Source organism: Festucalex cinctus, chromosome 15, assembly GCF_051991245.1.
Source record: "Festucalex cinctus isolate MCC-2025b chromosome 15, RoL_Fcin_1.0, whole genome shotgun sequence".
NCBI classification, from domain to species: domain Eukaryota; kingdom Metazoa; phylum Chordata; class Actinopteri; order Syngnathiformes; family Syngnathidae; genus Festucalex; species Festucalex cinctus.
The window spans coordinates 22,411,495-22,423,334 of NC_135425.1; the positions used below are offsets into that span (position 1 = coordinate 22,411,495).

The following is an 11,840-nucleotide window of genomic DNA, read 5'->3' on the forward strand; positions in this document are numbered from 1 at the left end:
TTTCTGAAATTCCACGACTTACACTTGACTTCCATAATTATTTTGTGCTTTGTTTTTAAACTTCTTTTTGAACACAAAAGTGAAAACAAATCCTGTAATTCTTGCGGACATATGTACATTATCTTCTGACAAAGCAACTAATATTACTGCAGCTTCCTGAGCAGCTGTGACCTTCTCTCTTGTACTTGTACATAGCCATAAGTATAAATTATACTGCCCTCTGGTGGCCAAGGAAGACACACCAGAAGATGCTGCACAGTGAAGTTAATCAGGATGCACAAACTGTTTTGAGTCTTTCATTCTATTACTGCATGCTTTAATAAAGTATAATGTGAAACATTTACATTTTGCATCAAACTATTGACTGACATTTTACACACGCTATAACAACACATAAAAACATGCAAAGCAGTAACTGAGAACCAATATAGAACTCTCAGCAAGGTCACGCCAACTATAAAAATGCATCTTCTCTCCCTAACAAGCATCCCTGACCACACCACTTCCTGTCATGTGACACTACCCCCAGGCATCACGACAATGTCGAAATCCATCCTTGAGGATTGTTCACATTTACGATTGTTTTTGCAGCCCTTCCACCATCCACCACCACAAAGACGCAATGAGGAACTGCGCGATGAGTATGGACCAGATCCAAGAGTACCGCTGCCCCTTGTCGCCTGTCGGGGAGACGCCCATGTCGCCCGCATACTGTGCAAGTAAGCCCACGTCCATTCAAATCAAGCTTCATTTCGAAAACAGCGGCAAAATATGGCCTGCGTTTCATTAGAATCAAATTATTAGGGCTGGGTTTAAAACATTGAATAATCGATATTGAGTTTCCTTTTCAAGCCCAATATTGATTCATAAAACCATGAATTGTCTATTTTCCCCATAAATTCTTCAGGAAATTGTTTTTCTTACTGTTTTCTTGAAATTTACTGTTCAAATGAATTTAAAAGTATTTTCTTACATTTGTTGAATACCTGAAATATTGCACTTTAAGACAATTCAGAATATTTTTAGTTGATATTTTCAGTTATTGAATTATGGTTGTTCGTCTCTGTGTGCCCTGCCAAATATTACACTCCACAATTACAAAATCAGCATAATTGTCAATACAAGTTTATTAGAACTAATTTTGAGTTGTTTGAGTTGTTTAAATTTATACATTTGCACCTTTTTAAAATTTAAAAATAACTAATTTAATAAATTTAGTTTCTTCTAAAAGGAACTTGCATAATTAGTGTTTCAAAGAATTGTATTTGTCTTAATAATTTTTTATGTATTTACCAAAAAATAAATAATTGTCCTAATCGTGATTGCAATTATTACCAGAATAATCGCATTTACTATTTTCTTCATAATCGAGCAGCCCTTATAACACTTTCATTAATGAACTAAATTATTTGACCAGTTACTGCCTCCACAAAATTTCCTTTATTATTAAAATGTAATTTGTGGAGCTTTTTTATGTCCTTGACATTTAAGAAGAAGTGATGATCCATAATTAATATCAATATCAGATTGATTGAACTGAAGTGAACCGAATCGAATTGCAAAAAAAAATCAAATCAAACTGAACTCTTGTGAATTTAAATCGAGTCGATTAAGAAAATTAGAATCGATACCCAGCCCGACAGATTATTATATATAATATCAGCGAATAAAGACGTCTTTTCCAGAATAAAAATTGTGTTATTACTAGAATTAGGTGATATTTTTAACTTTCATTTTTTGGAACGTCTTTCTTCCTTTAGCTTTCCTGTATATAACCTAAAGCATCTTCGCTCTTCTCCAGTCACCAGACAGCGAGCCCACTCTGGTGGGCGGGTCCTGGCCGCGGTGCCCTCTTCCCCCGTCGCACGGCGTTCCAGCGACCCTCAACTTAGCCCCTCTTCCAGCAACAACCCCCCGGAGCATCCCGCCAACATCTCTCACGCGGCCCATTCCTCTCCCGCCCACCATCCCGCTTTCCAGTCACACTCGTCCGAAACAGCGGGCAGCTACTGCGACCTCAGACCTTGCCCGGCCGGACCCCCAAAACCTCCCACCAAGAGCTACGTGGAACGGTTGCGGGTGGAGGAGGGGGGGAACGAGGGTGTGAGGGGGGAAGGAGACGGGATGTGCAGCGCTCCTCAGGTGGAAACCGCTTCCTTGTTCCAGCCATCCAGGTATTTTACTTCACACTCATTCTGAGCAAGAATTAGAATATAAATAATATGCTGTAACATTGCTATATATATATATATAGTCTAACTGCGCACATGGGTGGAGTTATCTTTCTTTTGGAATTTTCATGAAATGGGTATAATAATAATAATAATAATAATAATAATAATAATAATAATAATAATAATAATAATAATAATGCAATATTATTGAATGAAATATACTTGAATTACATCCAACACACTGAATCTTGATCACATCCACCAAAATCACATTACAACCCTTGTGCCACAACTTAGACCTGGTTTTACCTGGTCTAAAGTCGACTTTGTGTGTAATAGAAAAACATCCTCGTTCGAAATGAAGATGCGGCACTTTTTACGCCAAGCGCATGTGTGCCTGTCTAAGAAAATAGGGCCCAATGTGTCAACTGGAGGTGTTTCTGGAAAATATTTTACCTAATGAATTTGTTTTAGACATAAAATGGTGGTCGGGTGTGTTCACGGAGGCCCCTAACATGCTTGGGGCCCATAATTCTTAAGTCTTAATGTGAGCAGTGTGTTGTAATTTACAAAACAGTATAGTGCCTTTCCTTACAGGGTTCTTCTGTGCCCCGCCATGGTGTGGTTTGGGATGTGTCTGTGGGTATGATCATGGGGATATGGGGGGTTGATTGATTGATTGATTGATTGATTGATTGATTGATTGATTGATTGATTATGACCTTTTTTAAGACGTGTGAGCTAATGTGACTGAATCGGGACCATTTAAACCAGGAATTGCGATATACTGATGTCAATGAAAGCAAAATGTAGCCGCCCTTCGGTTCCAGTGGTGAGCGGGCCCATTGTCGCGTGGCCACAGACACTGCGGATGCTGTATTTTACCACACTTAGAATGCCCCAGGACGACACGCCTGATAAAGCTTGTAAAAAACATGCCGCTCAGGCGCACCACTGGCTGTAATAGAGAAAGAGGAAGACCACTATCTTAGCCCTCCTGAAGACTAATGTGACATTCTAAAGGAATTATTGATACGTCACATTGTACATTTCTTTTCAAATAAGTCAGCTGGAAAAAACAAAAAAAACAATAAAGGGACTGTTCGATTGGAATCTTTGTTAAACACATAATGTCAGATCGTTTTCAGTTGGTTTACTGTTGTTCACTTCAATGTTTCCCATGCAGGTATGAGTCTTGCATCATGCCGGCCGACAATAAACCTCTGGAGATGTCGGTGCTGAAGAGAGTGAAAGAGCTACTGGCTGAAGTGGATGCAAGGACGGCGGCAAAACACATCACCTTGGTGGACTGCACGGTACATAAACACACTCAGCACATAACCTTTTCACGTTACTAATGACAAGTGGTATTTAAAAAAATATATATTTATCATTCATGCAATTTCTCCCCTCCTCTTGCGCAGATTGCAAGAATACTGGGCGTCAACTCAGATATGCAAAGAATGATGGGCGTGTCCTCAGGCTTGGAGTTACTCACACTACCTCATGGACACCAGCTGAGACTTGACCTACTGGAGAGGTGCGCACTCTTCTACTTCAATACAGCCGACATTCAATCTTTTTTCTTTCTATCTATCTATCTATCTATCTATCTATCTATCTATCTATCTATCTATCTATCTATCTATCTATCTATCTATCTATCTATCTATCTATCTATCTATCTATCTATCTATCTATCTATCTATCTATCTATCTATCTATCTATCTATCTATCCATCCATCCATCCATCCATCCATCCACATCAAAGAGATTACTGCTGAGTCCATTTGAACTCTGTTGCGAACCCAAACAGCAGCACCTACTAAACAGTCTCAGCCCAATTAAAGATTTAAAAAATAGTAACTTCATCCACTTTTTATTAAAAAAAATAAATAAATCAAGAAATTATGTTGAAAATTTAGAAAACTTTATTTACAGTATAAATATTTATTACTTGCTTTTTTAATTTTTATTATTATGTATTTTTAATTTAGCTTAACACATGCTAAGCCCTTGAAGCAATTTTTGTTATAATTTTTGAAACAATCTGTCAATATAGTTTAAAATATTTTTTTTCTTCCTATTTTACTACAAATGAATATTGGCTTAAAATATCGATTATCGGCCTCCTTGACTACTAGTAATCTGTATCGGTATCGGCTTTGAAAAGAAAAACATATCGGTCTATCACTAGTTATAATTAAATTCTCCATTGAGTCTTATGCAGAGCTTTCCAGTCAAAGTTCATGTGATCACGCCACAATGTTATTGACTTAGACTTGACTTTATTGATCCCCTTTGTGCCTCCATGTTTATGGAGTAACCCGAACCATATTTTTCCCATCATAATGTATTTTGTTTTAAAATCCAATTTGCCTTTGCCTTTATATGATCATATTTTCTTTTTCTTTTTTTTTTTTAATTATTTTTCATCTTTAATTCTGTGGGTTTTGTGGTTGTTGCTTCATCCCATGTGACATCATTTAAAGGGAAAATTAAGTCTTTCCCGCTGTATAACTTTTTTTTTTTTTTTTTTTTTTGCCAAGAAGCATTTGCAACAAATCAAAAAAACAAAAAAAACAAAAAAAAATCATTGCTAAATGTGCTTCACATCACTGACAGATGGCTTAATAAAAACGGAAGGTGCAATTTATGTGAAAATCTCTCCCTCAACCTTCAGTTTCACGGCAAGTGCTATGTCAAAAAGATGGAGGAAAGTCATTAGTGTCACAATTCAAATTATTCAACGAGGACCTTTTCCCCGGTGATGGCAATTCCCCGACTGACATTCCAACGCTGTTCTTCAATCAGGTTCTACACCATGTCGATCATGACGGCCGTGGACCTGCTGGGCTGCACGGGAAGCACCGAGGAGCGGGCGGCCCTGCTCCATAAAACCATCCAGCTGGCGGCCGAGCTGAAGAGCAACCTGGGCAACATGTTTGGCTTCGCCGCTGTGATGAGGGCCTTGGAGCTGCCGCAGGTGAGATGAGCGTGGTTTCCATCGTGCTCATTATTGTACTTCCCTGTAACGCGTTTGTGATTAACGCCTCAGATTTCCCGGCTGGAGCAAACGTGGGTGACGTTACGCCAGAGACATACGGAAGGTGCCATCCTGTATGAGAAGAAGCTCAAACCTTTCCTGAAGAATTTGAATGATGGCAAAGGTAAAGTGGTTTTCTTTTTTTTCTTTTTCTTTTTTTTATTTTTTTTATATATACCAATTACCACCTCAAAAAATACAATCTTAATGATCTGAAGTTGTGCGATTAGAAAAACAAGATGGTTGTGGATGAGACCAACAGTTGCTAGTAGGAACGGTCCGAAAACAATTTGAATATTTGGATAAATACAAACAGCATTATACCCCCCCCCCCCATTAACATTATATTTTATTTTTAACCAAACTAGAGAATTTGGTATAGAAGACATGTTAATTCATTTAATTAATGTAATTAAATTGAACCAATTATTATTATTTCATGTTACATTTTAATTCCTGAATAAATGTTAACATTCTTCTGTTTTAATTCTTCTTAATAACGCACAGTGTCTTATCACGGGTGAGCTATTTTTTTAACAGACCTGTGGGGAACTTGTATTGTCCTTGAGGCTAACTAGTACCCACTGGCACCATTTTTTTTTTTTTTTTTTTTTTTTTTTTTTTTTACAATTTACGTTACTCTTCAGAGGGAAAAAAAATGCATCTATGTATGAAGTGTCTCTTTCATATTGCTATGTGTAACTGTTTATCCCGCCCCTTTATGCTCACCAAGGAGGAAAAAAAAAAAGAAGTTAATTGTTGTCAATTGATTTCAAAGAGGAAGTTCATTTACTCAACTCTGTAGGCAGCCAATAATATTGTGCCTTGCTTAGATGTCCTCTAAAAAAAATTAAATAAAAATAATAATAATAATAATAATAATAATAATAATAATCTTAAAATATTCGTACCAGGGGAACCACGGGCCTGGCTGAAAGGATGGAGGGCAGCGGTGCAAAGTGAAGCTCCATCATATTCAGCAAAATATTATAATGCACGGGCAACAACTGTATGCTAAGGATGAGAATGTTATTAATGTGAGCATTTCATTCATTGTTCCTTCATCTTCATCACCACTAGAGGGAGCTCACGTACCATACTTTGAGAATCATTGGATGAAAACAAAAATCCTAGAGGTCCAAAACAGCCCAAAAATGATTGAGACATGCTTACTTTCATACATGAATTTAGTAGTTGAATCTCTAGCAAAATTAACTGTAACATTTTTATTGTATTTTTTTCACCAAAATGCCACCTTGGCATGGATCTTTTGGGGCACATTTGTCCCAAATGCCAAATTCTCACTTCAATCGAATTGTTTCCTTTGCGTTTCAGAGTCCAGCGTGGTATCCAACACCACTTTCCCGCACATCATCCCCGTCCTGTCTTTGCTGGAACGAGGCCTGGCTCTCGGGGAGGTGCTGGAGCCGTGGGAGAGCGCCGAGGTGGGCGTGGACGTGGTCATGCACCACCTGGAAGCGGCTCGGACCATCGCGCATCACGGGGGGATCTACAGGAGCAATGTGGAGAGCAAATTGCAGGGTATGGATGGATACGTGCGGACGGCTGCATTGAACTGTTTGGACTCGCAGCCTGTCGTGCCCTTCTGGGCAGTCGCAGTGTATTTGTTGCCATGATTAGCGATTGATTGTTCACTGTATTGATCATGAAGCCATTAAACCTGTTAACCCTGGTTAATCAGGGTGACTAAATAGATTGGGATTAAGTTGTATAGCTCTTTGAGCATTCATCCTCAAAGCTATTTTGCATTTTTTATTTACAGTAATTCCCGACTATATACAAAAATTATAGAAGCAAATAAGACTATACAAAAACACAATTGGGCTACATGCATCATCTGGAGCAGTTCAGAATCAATAGTTATTAAGTAACAAAAACGTCAAATAAGTCATAATAACCAGAGATTTAATGTATTCGATTTAGAGATTAGCTGGAAGACGTTTTGCTCTTACCAAATTGTCATGACCCTAAGCTAATGCTAATGCTAAGCTAATGCTAATGCTAAGTTAATATGCTAAGCTAGCATGCTAAGTTTATACTAAGCTAATACTAAGTTAGCATGTTAAGATAATGCTAATGCTAATTTAGCATGCTTGATTAGCATGCTAAGCTAATGTTGTTGCTAAGATCATTATAATGCTAAGTTAGCATGTTGAGTTAGCATACTAAGCTAATGCAAACACGAATGTAAGTTAGCATACTAAGTTAATGCTAAGCTAATGCTATGCTTTAAACAAGACACAACAATTATTGGCTTACTTAACGTTATCGACATCGGCATTTTCTAAATTATTGGTTTATCAGTATAGGTTGAAAATAGTATTATCGTGCATCCCTAATGAAAACACACTAAATGCACTAAATACACAACTTATATACTACTAATGACTAGTTATGTAATTACTTTGTAATTTTAGCATAATGTATCCTTCAATTTCCGTCATAGGCATTTAGCTTAGCATTCAGATATTAGCATTCAGCTTTCAGCATTCCCGCGCAATTTCTCCAGAAATTGCACTTAGTCTAGTTATTATTATTATTATTATTATTATTATTTACGCCATTACACTGAGATACATTCTATTTGCCACCCATCTGTAGAAACTATACTTTTTAAAAATGACTGCCTGTTATTTGTTTTGCCTTGTCAGAGACTTCTGTCACATGACTCTGCTCCACCAGACTTAACCTCACCAATGGGAATGTTTGCGTTTTCAAAGTGGCAAATTTTCAAGTAGCATGATACAACAGAGGAAACAATGGCATGTGATGGCAGAACACTTCAGGCTTCATATGAATTTTCAATACCACTTTTTTTTTTTTTGCTCTCTCCAAGAATTATTTGTAGAACTACTTTTTTACTTTTACTTAATTCAGGTTATTAAAAAGTAACGTTACTTTTATTTGAGTACATCCAACTCATCTTCCCCTTCTCCGCCCCACTGTGCAGGCTTCCAGGTACAAGCCGACGTCCACGAGATCTTCCAGACGGAGTTCCAGATGCGTCTGCTGTGGGGCTGCCGCGGCTCCGAGGGCAGCCAGCCGGAGCGCTACGAGAAGTTCGACAAGGTCCTCACCGCCCTCTCGCACAAGCTGGAGCCTCCGGTGCGCCACAGCGAGCTATAGCGACGATCGTCACCGGCAAAGACTCCCTTGCATCCGCACTTAACCACTCCCAGGTGGTCTTGTCTTGCATGGCCCAAAATTTGGAGGAGTGCGGGTGGACCACCGTGAGTGGAGAGGCAGCTAAAAGTACAGCGTGATGTCACTTGCTACACTCACTTCGCAAACTGTGGACGTCCCTCAAATGTCCGCAAGAGGAGACAAGATGAGTACGAGGGTCCTCCGCAACACACACAGATGCTTCCCTGCCGTCTCACACTGTCGTAGAAATGACTTGCTAACATTTGAATGACATCATAACGTACACGTCTTTCTGTGTGTGCGTGCGCGTAAATCGTGTGAACATTCCTTGATTTCTTATTTATTTATTTTTTTTAGAGGAGCTCCATCCATTCAGGGCATTCGGCTTCTCAAACCTCGTGACAAGCGGGAAGGAGTCATAAAAAGTGTATCCAAGATGGAGCAGTCGCATCAAATATGTATCAGCCACTCATTAATACAAGCAACGCAAATGGAGAAGTAAAAGTTGAGAAGAGAATCGCGTTTGCTTGGGGCCGTGCGCTAAATGTTGCTAAAAGCGAGGTAAGTGAGGCAAGGGTTACCTTACAACATAAACCATGAAAATGAATGAATACGTTTGGACAAATTCATGAATTATTATTATTTGTAGGCTACTTTATGTATAGGAGGATTTTTTTTTTTTTTTTTTTTTTTGTCCTGAACCCCTGTTTCAATGCCAATGTTGTGCATGAATATGGAAAATCAACACTGCCTTCAGTTGTTCATTCCATTTTGTGTCAATTTGGAAAATAATCAAAAATTAGATCAATAAAAAATCAGCGAAATTGATTACTGGCTTATCGTGCCCATCCTTAAAAACAGACATTTGCATGTCATTAATAACTCGTAATAAAGGTTCTGAATGAACCTTGTGAAGCAGGTGAATCATTTATAAATCACTACATTGCTTCTTGGATGTTTGCGATAACTAAACTGTTGAGGAGCACAGATTGCTCAAAACAAATCACGGCAACCCACTCCTAAAGATCGATCAAGGAAATATTCCATTTGAAAATACAGTATTGATTATAACGTGTAATTTGTTAAGATCAAAAGTTTTTTGTTTTGTTTTCTCATCCAAATTCTTGATGTGTTGTCCTATAGGACTTGCTCTAACAGATGTGGAGAGGCCAATACAAAATAAATAAATAAAAAAAATAGCCAGTAATGCAGGATAAAACCCGGACGTGTGACTGATCTGCGAGGTTACATTATGATGATTTCATATTCCCTTCATTTTTTTCAGCATTATATATATATGAATACTCTCAGGATACTTAGCTCGTGATAACGATGGTAGCTATAGCGATGGACATTTGACTAGATTTCTTTAATCTTGATGGGGAAAATCAATTCATCTCTGTTCATTTTCTGAACTTCTGTTTGTATTAAACAGGATAATGACTTAGCTTACGTGATCGTAAAGTTGAGTACACACAAAGACTTATAACGACAATGTGAGAGACACCACATGATGACAAATAAATAATTAGCGAGTGTTTGCTAGCTATCGTGTGCGGCGTACTCGAGACTATTCAACACAACGCACCACACTCGTAACGATACAGTATCTCCAACAACATTAGCGAATCGACTGCCCTAATCCAGATGTCGACTGAAGCTTGACGCTAGGCTAACTGTTAGCATATGTGTTGACTACAAGATGGTAAAACTCTTCTAATTGTAATTATATTGTGTTGAATGACTTGTGAGACACGATATCCAAACACTCAACACAATCGGTCGCTCCTCTATTTGTGTCCAGTAACAGAGCTAGCTTGCGGCTATTTCCTAACTGGCTAGCTAGGGTGACCAAACGTCCTCTTTTGCCCGGACAGGTCCATTTTATTTACATCCTGTCTAGGCATCTATGTTTTTTGTTTTTTTTGTTTTGCTTTTTTTTTTTTGCTTTTTTATAAATTCATGGAAATGTCGGGTTTTCATTGTGTGAATGAAAGGCTTTTTGTTTTTTTTGTGCTTCTTTTTATTGGTCAATATTTAAAAGTACTGGGTCAAAAATTGGACTGACCCACTAACTGGTCAATTTGACACAACTTTGGGTTGTTTAAAAAAAAAAAAATGGGTTGCTTTGTACAAAGCAACCAAGAAAGGTGAGTCAAATTGACCCAAGTTAGCAAGTCGGTCCAATTTTTAACCCAAATTGGGTTGTTTTTGGCCCAGTAGTTTTTAGAGTATTTAAAAAGTAGTTCAGCCTTTTACAAATCAAATAAGGTCCCAAGCGGTGTCGCGGACCCAGAATTTTAGCTCACTGGTAACACTCTGCCCTCCCAAAACCAGAGACGCGGTTGTGGCGCCAGTTCAATCACCCCAATCCTCGAAATTTTAGAATCTGGCATTGGGGCAAATGCTCCAAATTGTCGTGTTTATATCTTCGTGTATAACCTGTTTAAGACAGAAAACTAGTTTAGAATGACTTTCCATCAATGGTAACTTCCATGCATTTGACAGAACTGTCAGTGGTCACTTATCATGTCTCTTAACGCTAGCACTAGAACGCCATAACTCATCATATCCAGTGTGCAAAAATATACAGAACTAATATCAGCATATTCAATAATGTACCACATGCTCATTTCAGCCAAAGGACAGCGCCCATTAGAGTTTTTGCCCTCCCTCCTGTCTCTCCTTGTTGTCTACCTCCAAATTAAATATCAACATTCTATAATATACTCGAATGTTCATGTCAGGTAACAATCCAGTCTGATCTGATCTTACATGAGCGTTTGTCTTTGCGTGAAACACGTTTGTGGGAGTCCAGCTGTACAGTACAGGCCATGCAAAAAGTCATTTTCCATTATAGCCCAGCAGGGGGCGACATTCATTCAAACAAGCGCCAAAATGGGGAATGCATTTGTATTGTATATATTCTGAAGTCTACTGATTTAGGTTTGTCACCTGCTCACAGTACAGAAGTTGGAACGAACGATTTTTGTGTGTTTTTATGGATTCTTGCTTTGGATACTAAATGGTGACACGCCGAGGGACGGCGTGGAATGAAAGGCGAAAGGACAGTATAACTTTTGTTGTTTGCATTACTTTTTTTTCTACATATTGTACATAGCAATTCACTGTTTTTCAAATAAAATGATTGCTTGTGTCACAGAGAGTATTTGGAGTCAAGTTTTATTTTTTGGTCGACCGTCAAAATCAATGTAGCATAAAAAAAACACACACAAAAAATGTATGGAGAAGGAAAAGAAGACGCTCTAATAATCCTATGAAAACATGACATAAATTCCATCCATTGAAAGCTGACATTCCTGTTTCGTTAAAATCTTTGATAATGTTGAGCCTCATAGTCTTGGAATTGTCTTCCATACATCAGATCAGAGTAACCGATGTCATCTATGGCACAATGGATGAATCGGGCCGCCGCGCCATCTGCCACCATAAG

At 38.3% G+C, this 11,840-nt stretch overlaps 1 protein-coding gene across 2 annotated transcripts in view; it reads left to right on the forward strand.

The window, feature by feature from the left end:
- Positions 1–11,552, forward strand: part of sh2d3ca (SH2 domain containing 3Ca) — a 44,368-nt gene extending 32,816 nt beyond the window's left edge. For both annotated transcript variants that reach the window (XM_077498016.1, XM_077498017.1), the window contains 8 exons: positions 592–719; positions 1,802–2,174; positions 3,361–3,490; positions 3,599–3,714; positions 4,990–5,161; positions 5,234–5,345; positions 6,557–6,763; positions 8,193–11,552. In XM_077498016.1, the coding sequence (XP_077354142.1) occupies positions 592–719; positions 1,802–2,174; positions 3,361–3,490; positions 3,599–3,714; positions 4,990–5,161; positions 5,234–5,345; positions 6,557–6,763; positions 8,193–8,368 (1,414 nt within the window). In that variant the 3' untranslated portion in view covers positions 8,369–11,552. The remainder of the gene's footprint in view (positions 1–591; positions 720–1,801; positions 2,175–3,360; positions 3,491–3,598; positions 3,715–4,989; positions 5,162–5,233; positions 5,346–6,556; positions 6,764–8,192) is intronic.
- The last annotated feature ends 288 nt before the right edge of the window (positions 11,553–11,840 follow it).